General features: G+C 43.5%; 1 protein-coding gene across 6 annotated transcripts in view; it reads right to left on the bottom strand.

The window, feature by feature from the left end:
• Nucleotides 1–4,867, bottom strand: part of Zfyve27 (zinc finger FYVE-type containing 27) — a 25,558-nt gene extending 20,691 nt beyond the window's left edge. For 2 of the 6 annotated variants that reach the window (XM_048807099.1, XM_015494597.2), the window contains exons 1-2: nt 4,715–4,867; nt 3,191–3,382 (exon numbers count right to left, since the gene is read on the bottom strand). In XM_048807099.1, the coding sequence (XP_048663056.1) occupies nt 3,191–3,381 (191 nt within the window). In that variant the 5' untranslated portion in view covers nt 3,382; nt 4,715–4,867. The remainder of the gene's footprint in view (nt 1–3,190; nt 3,383–4,714) is intronic. The other 4 variants (XM_048807100.1, XM_048807101.1, XM_048807102.1 and 1 more) reach the window with 2 other exon arrangements.
• Nucleotides 4,868–12,919: the final 8,052 nt, after the last annotated feature.

Below are 12,919 nucleotides of genomic sequence, written 5' to 3'. Positions count from 1 at the left end.
ACCCAAAAAAAAAAAAAAAAAAAAAAAAAAAAAAGAATTCACCTAATACAGAAATCAAGAAAGAACAAATCCTGGAATTCTTTCACTCCATTTGTGACTTTCCTCTGCTATATTCATAAGTTTCAGAGTGAGAGTTTATCTTGAACATATTAATTCAAAGGGAAAAAAAAACAATATAGACTTTATTTTAATATATTAAAAACTAGGATGCAGAATTCACCCCACAAACACACACTGTGTGAACTGGAACAGATGCAGCAGCAGTCACTGTCACCACCACCACCACCACCACCACCACCACCACGTGGCAACACAGAAGTCGCCAAAGAGGGTAGAAAGAAGATTAGGGATATAGAACACAGCAGACAAGCTATCGCTGCACCTTAGTCTCTAATAATAAAGCCACTGACACCCAAATTCTAAAATCAGTGTCAGTCTCTCCAAGGTCAGCTGATAGAGTAGAGACAAATAGAAAAATAAAAAGGTAAGCTGCCAGGCCTGGGGTTGTGGCTCAGATGTAGATCGCTCGCATACCATGTATGAGGCACCGGGTTCAATCCCCAGTACCACATAAAAAATAAAATAAAGACATTGTATCCACCTATAATTAAATATTGAAAACAAAAGGTAAGCTGCCAATAAGAAGTGCATTCAGAATCTAAACGTATTTTCTTGTACTCTAATTGGAAAATTTCTGTTATTAAATGATGTTAATGAGGGTGGGGTTGTGGCTCAGCAGTAGAGCACTTGCCTAGCATGTTTGAGGCCCTGCGTTCAATCCTCAGCACCACATAAAAATAAATAAATGAAATAAAGGTATTGTGTCCATCTACAACTTAAAAAATTATTTTAAAAAATGATGTTAATGAGTTTATACAGGGGGTTTGCATTTTAATAAAAATTATGAGTAAGGTAATGAAATGAAGGCTCTTTGCCTTTCTTCTGAAATTCAACACAGTCCACCTGTACCACCCTAATCAGGCCTCAGAACCTCCGGTGGTCACCAAAGGTAAAAACAAAATAAGGAGCCAGGCATAGTGGCAAACACCTGTAATCCTAGCAACTCAGGAAGCTAAAGCAGGAGGATCACAAGTTTGAAGTTAGCCTTAGCAATTTAGCAAGGCCTTAGGCAACTTAGTGAAGCCCTGCCTCAAAATAAAAAATTAAAGAGAGCTAGGTATATAGCTTAGTAGTAGAGTGCCCCTGGTTTCAATCCCTAGTATCACAAAACAAATAAACAAAAGCTAAGTCTAAAGTCAATCCTATTTCAGGTATAAAAAGTCAATTTCATTTCAAAGCTTCTCCCCTTCCACCTAATGTCTTTACCAATATTTGGGTCCTGGGAGACCAACCCAGTAAAGTTGTTGATCCCAAAAGAGTTTTTAAAAAATTGACTGCAGCTCCAGGCTTCAGACCTAACAGCCAAAGCCCAAGACTAGATCCCTTTTCAAAATTAAATCCTCTTAAGAAAAGAACAATCAAAACACAAACTAATCTGATAGTCTCTTTCACAGACTGGTACTCCTTCTGCCAGGGTCAAGAAGACTACAATGTGGGGAGCAGGGTTGGGGGGGAGGTCACAGAAGGGGATTAGGTCTGATGCTCCTCCTCCATCCAGATCTAACCAATCCCATTACTTCCTTAGATTTCTAATTCCATGAAATGGAAAAACACTCACAGGTTAGTGTGCCAAGAAGCCTACAGACCACCAGAGGAAAAGACAGAAGAGCAGGATATATATCTTAACATTTCTGCTTTGCCTCAAAAGGGAAAAACATACACACATACACCCACATAAATAATGCAGAAAGCACAGCCCTACTCTCTGAAGGCTTCACCTCCTCCACTGAGGAAGCCCAAAGTTCATTTCAACTAGTTGGTGGTGCCAGGACCATATAAAATCCCCCCTCCCAGCAACCTCTTACACCAAGAACACAATAACCTTATAGTATAGAACATGGCTCTGGAACACTGACTAGCTCATTTCTAGAGATACTGCCATAATTAAAGGGGTGAATAAGAAAAATTTAGGGTCTTGGTCAGAGAGTTAATAGTAAATGCACCAGGAGGATCGCTGGGACCCAGTTCAAAGTCAGACTGGGCAACTGAACAAGATCCTGTCTCCAATAAATACATAAATGATAATAAATGGCCCACAACTTCCAGCCTGAGGCAAAGATGAAGGCTTAACAGCATGCTTAGAGGCAGCCTAACTCCACTCACCCTGCCTCCTTCCAGTCTTTAGAGGGTTGAAGGTCTTTATGAGAATCTGGCCAAAACAATTCTTCATGACATTCTAGGGAAACCTGAATATAAACTGAGTACAAGAAGAAATCAAGGAATTATTTGTTGTTGTGTTAGGTACAATTTATTTTGATACTGAAAGAATATGTCCTTTATTATTTAGATATACAAACTAAAGTAAGTAAGGAGTGGAATGTCATATACCTGTAATTTAAAACACTTTCACATGCTGGGTGCAGTGGTGCATGCCTGTAATCCCAGTGAACTGGAAGGCTGAAGCAAGAGGATGGAAAGATCAATGGCAGCCTCAGCAATTTACTGAGACCCTATCTCAAAAACAAAAAAGGGCCGAGGATATAACTCAGTGGTAGAGGATCCCTATGTTAAATCCCCAATGCCACACACACACACACACACACGCAAAAGGAACTTTCACTTAAGTAAAGTAAGCTGAAGGATGGAAAAAAGAAAATTATACAGGATGAAAACCAAATCAGAATAGGAAAAAAATTGAGACCCATAATCTCAAACAACTACCAAAAATGGTACCCGCTTATTCATAAGTATCTGTAATTAAGTTCTGCTCAAAATTATATACTAGTTAATTATGCAAATATTGGAAGAGAAGGAGAAAAAAAATTAAGCCTGTTCTAAGCTATAGAAGGCCAATATTCAAGGTTGTCTTAACAATCCTGAGACAGGAGCTTACCCAGTACCAAAGAATCCTGATAAAAAGCTAGATGGTTCCCAGTGCCTACCTCCTAGGCTAAGGCCTACCACAAGGTAGGCCTGGATAGATCTCAAGACCAAATGGTCCACTCAGAACCAGTCGTCACCAGGGCAGAAAAGAGAGCCCAACCACTGCCTAAATAGCCACAGTCCTCCTACAGAGCAAGGAGGCAGAAGGCTAAGCAGATCAGAGGAACTCCATATATGAAATCTGTACCTGAGCAAGTATCGAACACCATCACCTGCATCCTTCAGGGGTTCCAGGTAGATCTCCAGCCTCTTGTAGGACAGAACCAAGTTGAAAAGATCAAACGTTGGGGACTTGGTAGGGGCAGGTGGAACGTCTGGGAGGGCCTCGGGCATCATGCTGGGGCTCACCTCTGGCCCACTCCCCTCTGATGTCTGCATCCTGTAACCATAATAATTATTCCCAACATTTGTAATGCACTCCCAGTTCCCAACACACTTCTTGCATTATTTCATGAGACACCGATAATAAAAGTGGGCAAGTTAATTGGGCTACAGGTGAAATACCCATTTCACAGAGAAGAAAACTGAAGTTTATCAAGGTGAAGTGAATTACTCAGATATAAAATCCTCTTCTTCAAAATCCCATTCAATGCTCTTCTCCAGACTCATCAAAATAAGCCACGCTGGGCACAGTGGCAGCGCATGCCTCTAATCTCAGTGACTCAGGAGGCTGAAGCAGGAGACTGCAAGTTTGAGGCCAGCCTAGGCAACTTAGCTAAACCCTCAGCAACTTAGTGAAACCGTGTCTCAAAATAAAAATTCAAAAGAATAGGAATGTAGTCAATGGTATAGCACCCCTGGGTTCAATACTCAGAATAAATAATCCCCATAATGATCACGCACACATGATTTCTGGGGAAAGGCAGTCTGTGCTTTCAGGAGAAGTGTGGTGGAATATTTTTCGCCCACTCTTTACCTGGCCAATTCCTACTCTGCTTCAGGGGGAAGCTTAAACAGCCACTCCTTTGCTCCAGGACGTTTTTTGCAGACAGCCCCAGCCAGGTCTGAGGCAATAAACAGGGTCATAACTAACAAAACACTTAACTTCAAAGTAAAACTCCCTACTTTCCTGCCAGTCTCCCCTCTTAACTTTGGCTGTCCTACACTCATCAGTGTTTCTGTATTCAAGCCTAATAACTGCTTGCGAACGAGTAAATGAACTACTTTCCTCCAGCGCGACTGTGTTCTCTCCTGCCCGCACCCATCCTCTAACCATTCATTCCTCTCCCTCTACCCATCAACCTCGTGGACCATCCCTAGGGGCAGTGGTCACCTTCAAGGCCCCATTCCCAGATCCCCTTTCTGAAAGAGTCACAAAGAACCTTCATGTTCTTTCCTAATTTTAAAGTCTTATGCAGAGCACTAAACAGCAAATGGGGAACAATCTCCAATCCGGCAGCGACATAAACCAGTCCCAAGCAACGCGCTGCGACCTAAGGAGAGGAGGTGACAAAGGGGCCACCAAGAGCCTGAAATCCCAGTGGGCCGAGTCATAAGATAGGAGCCTAGGAAGGCTGAGGCAGGTCAGCGCGGGCAGAGGCCTAGACTGCCACTCTCCAGTGCCAGAGGCCTGATGGGGGCTCCTTAGGCCTAGCAGACGAGGCCATGCCCAAGGTCGCTGGGCCAGCAGGTGGCAGACCCCGGGGGTCTAGGCGTTCAAGTCCGCAATCGGCGGACGCACCGAGGCTGGGCGTGAGGGCACCTCACCTACCCGGACGCTGGCGTAGTAAGGGAAGGGGCAGAACCAGGCAGGGAGCACCGGGAAGGCCGCTGGGCCCCGGAGCGTTTCCTCAGGCCCGCCCCGCCCCGACGTCGCGCCTCCTCCTAGGGCGTTCTGAGGCGGCGTGCTCGTGACGTCAGCACGCCCGCCCCACCCCGCGCTCCGGTTTAGCTCCACCCACTTGAGCACAGGTGAGCGCCCCAGTTAGTGGTGCACCTGCGCGCCTTTCCCGGCCCTACGGGGATTCACAAAATCTTGTGGAACCCTGGAAGCCCACCCTGCACCCTGCTGCCCCGCCTCGCTCTGAAGGACTACAGCAAAAACAGTTGGGAGAAGCTCAGCTGAAGAATCTATGCCTTCATCCATTTTCCTCCCAACTTTGGCACTTACCTGACTAGTCACCTGGGCACTGTGAAACCAGGAAAGGCAGAATATTTCTCTTGTATGCCTGATGACTAGCAGAGAAGGCGGTTCGATGTTTCCTGAGTTACTACTGTGTTCTTTCCCAGCTCAGTCCCCTCGCACCATGTGGCCCAGTTAATCTCTGATGGTTTTTCATTAATGACAGCACTCATTTATGGGGGCTCATTAGCCACCTCTCACTGGACTAAGCTCTGGGGAGGAGTTATCTAGTCCTCTCCTAACCCTCTTAGAGTTACCGTCATTTTACAGAGGTGGAATCTGAGACATGTCAAGGAACTTCTTCAACACAATGGCAAATAAGTAAATGGGAACTGGGATTTGAACCTCATGCATCATCTGAAACCAGCACTCCTAACCATACCACCACTTACTTTGGTCTGCATTTACTGATCTCATCTGCTGCTCGACCTCAGTCAACCGAACGCCTCTATTGTTACCTTCAAATTCCCCTTGAACTCCTGTCTCTTTGCATTGCTTGGACTACCCTTCCCCACCCTTGCTTCTTTCCAGATCCAACCACCATCTTATCACCAGAGGAGGTGTAAAGAATTCTTGGTGAACATCACAGAAATTAATTTAAGGACACTTCAGTTAGAGACAGATTTATTTAGGGAGTAGAGACACACATTCAAGGGAGAATGCAGGCCACCTCGAGAAAGATGCTTTTGAGTTTCTCAAGCTTTTATTTTAAAGGAAACTTGGTGAGTGGTGAGCATAGGAAAATGTGTGAAGATCATCAATCAGGTGATATTTCTGGTGGTTTGTCAATTCTCAGGATCCTTAGGTTGATGTCTTCTCCATTATCTGATTAATAGATAATGTTGGAATAGATTATAAGTTTCTTATAACATCATGTCTTTGTTTCATCTATTTATTTATTTGTTTTCATTTATTTATATTTTTGGTACCGGGGATGAACTCAGGGGCACTAGACCACTGAATCACATCCCCAGCTCTATTTTGTATTTTATTTAGAGACAGGGTCTCACTGAGTTGCTTAGTGCCTCACTTTTGCTGAGGCTGGCTTGAACTCATGGTCCTCCTGCCTCAGCCTCCTGAGCCACTGGGATTACAGGCAGGCGCCACTGTGCCTGGCTGCTTCATCTATTTATTATGTGGTCTAATTAATAGTGCACAAGGTAATTTTCATAAGTGTGTGAATTTATGGTTACTCTAAGATTTACAGATTTCCTAGATATTTGAAAATGGGAAAGAGAACTGACTTAGAAAGTTCTCAGGAAGGTAGGAGGAACTCTATAGAACAAGACTCATAGACTAAAGTTAAATTTTCTTATCCTTCCTTTTGTCTCCTCTCTATCCATCTTTTATTTCTTTTCTAGCCTACCTAAATCTCAGCAGGATTCAAATGTCTGCACACTTTCCCAGCTTGCCCAGCGGGAAATAATGACTTCCCTCTCCAAACAGCCACGGAGCTTTATCAGCATCTCTTCCTGCAAGTATCTCCTTTCAGAAAAACAGGCACTTGGGCTGTGGTTGTGGCTCAGTGGCAGAGCACTTGCTGGATTCCATCCTCAGCACCACATAAAAATAAATAAACAAAATAAAGATATTTTAAAAAGAAAAGAAAAACAGGCACTTGCTCCTCCAGCCAAGAATCAACCATGCTCCAAATTCCAGCTCATCTCACTTCCTTGAGGCCTTGCTCTGCCCAACAGGCCCTGAAACCTTCTCTGTCGCTGACTCTTACCCCTCATTCTAAAGATGACATCCACAACAAATTTCTTATTTACCCCCGCTTGCCATCTGTTATGGTTTGGGTATAAGGTGTCCCCCAAAAGTTTCTCTTAGTACAAGAATATTCTGAGATAAAATGATTGTGAAAGCTGTAACATAATCAGTCCCTACTAGTTTGAATGGACTGACTAACTATAGGCAGGTGGGGCGTGGCCAGAGAAGGTAGGTCACTGGGCGTATACCCTAGGAGGGTGCTTCCTCCCTGTAGCCCCTTCACCCTCATCTCTCTCTCTCTCTGTTTCCTTGCTGCCACCAGAGCAGCAGTTTTCCACCACTGGGCCTTTCTGCGATGATGTGCTGCCTCACCTTGGGCCCAGAGCAATGGGGTCACCCATCTATGGACTGAGACCTCTGATACCATTAGCCCCAAGTAAACGTTTCCTCCTCTTAGTTGTTCTTGTTGGATGTTTTGGTCACATTAACGGGGAAGCTGACTGAAATGCCATCCCCATGAGTATTAGAGTATGAGCCTTGTGTACACCCCACCTCCTCTTCCTCACCCAGCTCACACCTCACTGCACTATGTCCTGCTTCCCTCCACACCACTAGGGTACCTGCCTGCAGATGTCCTGACTGCTAAATCCAAGGAGTACTTCCAGTCCTCCTCCCAGGTCATCTCTGCAGCTCTAGAAACTCTTCACTACTCTCCCTTCCTGGCACCACAGTCCATCTTAGCCTTCATGACACCTGTAAAGCAAAAATAACCAAAACGGTTTGGGCGCCATTATGAAAACACAAATACCCAGGATGGAAGCAGACCTCCAACAGATCAGCAAGCTTTTCTTTATTCCAAAGCAGAGTCAATCAATCAGGCACTGGAGGGGCTCGCTTTCTGGGTAGAAAATGGCCTCTAGTTACAGAGGGCTCTGAGTGTTATAGGTTACAATAAGAGTGAATTAATCACTGGAGACTGAAGTAGGACATGTTGGTTTTGGACAGTCAGGAAAGAAGTTGTAAAAACTCATTGTCACTGGGAAAAGTTCAGAACTCAGTGTTCACTGCTCATCTTCTCCAGGATTCATTGTTTCCCAGAGCTTCACTATTTGCTCTTCTCCTTCCAGGACTCATCAGCAGTAGGAAAGGGTAAAAGTCCAGGGCCCAGCATTTCAGTATCTACCTCCTCCCTTCGGGACCCATTGTGATTGGGAAGGGATAAAAGTTTGCTTTTTTCCCACGGGGCCCATTGTTACTGGGAAAGGATTAACTGGGAGAGGATTAATGATTACCTTCCTCCTCCCTCTTTCTCCAGGTCACACAGTTTTGGGGGATTATCATTTTCCATATCCTGCAGTACCACCTTCAGCTACTTTCAAGGTCTCTTTGGGATTTTTCTTCCCCCTTCAAATGCTGTCTGTCTTCCACTCTCTTCCCTCTGACACCAGGTGTTCTTGCTGAGGCTCTCATTTAATCTCAGATCTTCAGTCAGCAGATGTTGCCCATATTGTTGCTTCAGCAACTAGAGAGGTACCTGCTACATAGTAGGCATTCTATAAAAAAGGGTTGCAAGATATTACCACTGGGAATAGTATATGGGATTTCTCTGAGACCTTATTACTATATATAAATTTATAATTATCTCAAAATAAAATTAAATGTTTACAATATGTAGGAATTTTTTTTTTAATGGCTCTTTGTTTTGGTCAACTTTTTCAATTACCTGGCATGTACCAGTCCCAACGTGAATTAGGTAGGAGGGTTTCTCCTTGAATGAGTCGCTTGGTTGGTTTTTCCACTATAAAATGGGGATAATCATTGTATCAACTTCCAAGGGCTATGGTGAGAATTAAATGAGATAAAGAATAGAAAATCCTGGCATGCGTGTTCACGAATTGTTAGCAATCATCACTATTTTTATTTTTACTCAAAATCCTACCTCATCACCCCAGCCCAGAAACCAGACAAGAAGGACTACACATAGATCCAAATCAGATTACACACACCACTAAGCTATACTCAGAAGTGCCCCCACTACTCCTTAAAGGAAAGGTCTCAGGTTTGTGGCCCATCCAGTAAAAACCCTGGACTCTGCCTCTCCTCCCTTAGAATGAGTCTTCTCCCAGAAGTCTCCTTGGTCTCTCAAGCAAAAAGCCCCTGGAAGCCCCACCTCCCCCTTTCCTGACCTAGCCCTAGCTCTGAACCCCAAGGAAATGTTTCCACTCCCACCCTCAACTCTTCCCCCTCCCGCCCTTTTGTATCCTGTTCACACCACTCTCTTATACTGGAAAGTTTTCAGTGCTACCCTGTAATCTCCAGAGGACACTCTTCTGGAAGTTCCCCAAATGTGTCACATCTTCTTCTATTACTCTGCCTTTCTTCCGACATTCTTTTTTTTTTTCCCTTGTGGTATTGGGCATGAAACCCAGGAGCTTTACCATTGAACTACATACCCAGCTTCACCACCCTCCCCTTCCTTTTTTTTTTTTTTTTTTTTTTTTTTTTTNNNTTTTTTTTTTTTTTTCCTTTTTTTTTTTTTTTTTTTTGGTATGGGGATTGAACCCAGGGGCGTTCTACCACTGAGCCACATCCCCAGCCTTTTTTATATTTTATTTTGAGATGCTAACTGAGGCTGGGCTCAAACTTGCAATCCTCCTGACCATTCTTCCTGCACGTTCAAGGAGGCCTTCCCCACATTCTTTATTTGGCCTACTGTTACTCCTCCTCCATAACCCAGCTCAGGTTTCGCCCCTTCAGGAAAACTTACCTGACCCCTCCCCCATCAACAGCCACAACTGAGTTAGGTGCCCTTCAGATTTGGTTTCACGTACTGGCCCTGCCCAGCACTTGGCAGATGAGTGGCCTTTGTTTACTTGGCCAGTCTCACTAGACTGAGAGTCCTGAAAGAACTTTTATGTGTCCAGCTTCTGGCAAAGTAGGTAGGTCCCCAAGGAATGTTCCCTGAATGTGTGCATGCCTGTCCACTTCTTCCCTGTAGTCTAGCTAGACAGCATGTCTTCCCCCCCACTCTGGATGTTGACCTCCTGGAGAGAAGAATCCACATTTCCTTGGATCTAAAACCTCGAACAGTGCCCATCTCTTAAAATGATGACTATGAAACTGACAAACCTAAACAAGGCTCAAATTCCACCCTCAGTGGACTCTTAGTTCATTAAGAGACACTGTCTTGACTTAGCCACAGAATGAAGCAGTGAGCACAATAAAAATCTATGCAAAAATAAGCTTTAGTCTTTAGTCTAAGAAAAAGGATGGGGAAAGCTTTCCAGACAGTGTTTGAGCTCCCTTCTTGGAAAAATATCATGCTGGCATGTGCGTGTGTGTGTGCACGCACGCACTAGCACTCATATGCAGAAGGTCCTGGGGATTGAATCCAAGGCTTCACACATGCAAGGCAAGGGTTCTATCACCAAACTACATCCTTACTCCTTTTTATTTAAAAAATAATAATAATTTAATGTAATTTAGGGACAAGTTCTCCCTAAATCACCAAGGCTGACCTTGAACTTTCAATCTTCCTGACTCAACCTCTGGAGTCGCTGGGATGACAGGCGCGTGGTGCCACCATACCCCACTGAAAGAAGAAAATTGTTTACTTCAACGTCCTAACTACCTGAAATTCCACCATTAGTAAACTAAGTCCCTTGAAGGAATACTAGGTGGAAATGCCCAGTAGAACAAGCAGAGAGGGGACTGTCTAGGCGTGCCTCCAGCCACCAGATGGCTCCCTCGCCCCCTATTTCTGGGAAACTTGAGATTTCAGAGACTTCCTTCAACTTCAGATTTCTGCCTATGATCCTTCAAGTCAGCCTCCATGAATTTCTCACCATTTCCACAACATGCCAGCTATTTTCACGCTTCTAGCTTTATTAGTTATAACTGTGTAACAAGATATTTCTAAACTGTCCAACAATAGACATACATTATTTTATGCTAGGCAAGCACTCAAACACTGAGCTAACACCCCCCAGACTCCTCCTGTTTGGGGTGGTTTGGATTAAGAAATTGAGAGCAGGTTGGTGGGCAGCTTGGGCTCAGGGACTTTTCTGAGATTCCTGTCAGATGTTGGCTAGGGCAGCGCTCATTGGCAGGCTTGAGGAGGCTGAGCATTGATCCTTGGGAGTATTGGTCACATGACTAACAATTGATGCTGGCAGACTCATACTGTCAAGCTGGCAGAAGTTTCCAGTCCCTCTTCATTTGGGTCTCTCTAGATGGCTTTTTGAGTGTCCTCATGACATGTGCTTGATTCCCCCAGAAATCCACAGGGAGCAAGGCAAGAAACCCAAAGTCTTGTATGATGTATTCTCAAGTCACACAGCATCACTTCACAGTCTATCGGTTTTGCAGATCAGTCCTATTAAATATGCACGAGGATCATACAGTGCATAAATGCCAGAGGTGAGACCAGCTGGGGCCATCCTGACGGCTGGCTACAGGTGCTGCTGGCTCAGCTTGGGTACCTTTCCACCTCTGCCTGACCAACTCCCACTCACCTTTCACATCCATGTTGAATGTCTGTTCCTTTGTGAAGCCCTCCCCAAGTGATTCTTCACTTCCTTCTCTGCATCTACATAGAAGTCTGTTCCTTCTCCAGTAGACACCTATCATCTTTCATTCCCCACACTGTCCCCTGAGTTCCTGCGTGCAGGGAGACCAAGAACAAACATCTTGGCAGCTCCAGCTTCTACCAACTATAGAGCCCTGGCACAGTAGGTACTCAATAATTGTTTAAAAATGAATGCAGGGCTGGGAATATAGCTCAGTTGGTAGAGTGCTTGCCTCGCATGCACAAAACCCTGAGTTTGATCCCCAGCACCCCCTCTAATAAAATGAATAAATACTGGGGCTGGGATTGTGGCTTAGTGGTTGAGTGCTTGCCTAGCATGTGTGAGGCACTGGGTTTAATCCTCAGCACTACATATAAATAAATGAATAAAATAAAGGTCCATCAGTGACTAAAAAAATTTTTATTAAATAAATGAATAAAATAGAAAAGAATAAGTATGGGTGAGGACATGGAGAAATTGGAAACTGTACACTGTTGGTGGGAATGTAAAATGGTACAATTGCTGTGGAAAAAAATAGTATAGCATTTTCCTCAAAAAAATTAAAAATAATATTACCATATGACTTAGTAGTTCCACCTCTGGATATACACCTAAAAGGATCAAAAACAGGATTTCAAAGAGATGTTTATGCACCCATATTTATAGCAGCATTTTTCACACTAGTTAAAAATGGGTCTGGGTGTGGTGAGGCACGCCTGCAATCCCGGTGACTCAGGAGTCTGAGACAGGAGGATGCAAGTTCAAGGCCAGTCTGGGAAAATTAGTAAGAACCTTTCTCAAAATAAAGAGGGTTAAGGATATAGTCAGTGGTAAAGCACCTTTGGGTGATCTTGAGTACAAGAAAAAAATAAAAGAAAAAGAGAGTGGAAACAACTCAAGTGTCCATAGACAGATGAACAAATAAGCAAACTGTAGTATATGCATACAAAGGAACATTTTTCAGCCTTGTAAAGAAATCCTGACACATGCTACAACATAAATGAACTTAGAGAACATTGTGCCAAATGAAATAAACCAGTCACAAAAAGACAGATACTGTATGATTCTGTTCATATGAGGTACCAAGAGTAGTCAAATTCACCACAACAGAAAGTAGCATGCATGATGGTTACCAGGGTCTAAATGGAGAGGGAATGAAGAAGTATTATTTAATGGGTTCAGAATTCCAGTTTTGCAAGATGAGAAGAGTTCTGGAGATGGATGATGATCATAGTTTCTCAACAACATCAAAGTACTTAATACCACTGAACTACACACTTGAAAAATAGTTAAGATGGTAGACTATATTGTATATTTTGCTACTATTTAAAACTTTTTAATTAATGAATAATGGACAAAAAATGTAGTCTATCCATTTCAAAGGAATATAGTACTAATTCATGCTAAAAAACATTATGCTAAGTGAAAGAAATCAAATATAAAAAGCTACATATTCTTTTTTCTTTTTCTTCTTCTTCTTTTTTTTTTTTTTTATGGTACTAGGGATTGAACCCAG

Source organism: Marmota marmota, unplaced genomic scaffold, assembly GCF_001458135.2.
Source record: "Marmota marmota marmota unplaced genomic scaffold, marMar, whole genome shotgun sequence".
NCBI classification, from domain to species: Eukaryota; Metazoa; Chordata; class Mammalia; order Rodentia; family Sciuridae; genus Marmota; species Marmota marmota.
The sequence above is the reverse complement of the archived record's forward strand: the minus strand, read 5'-3'. Positions and strand labels throughout refer to the sequence as shown.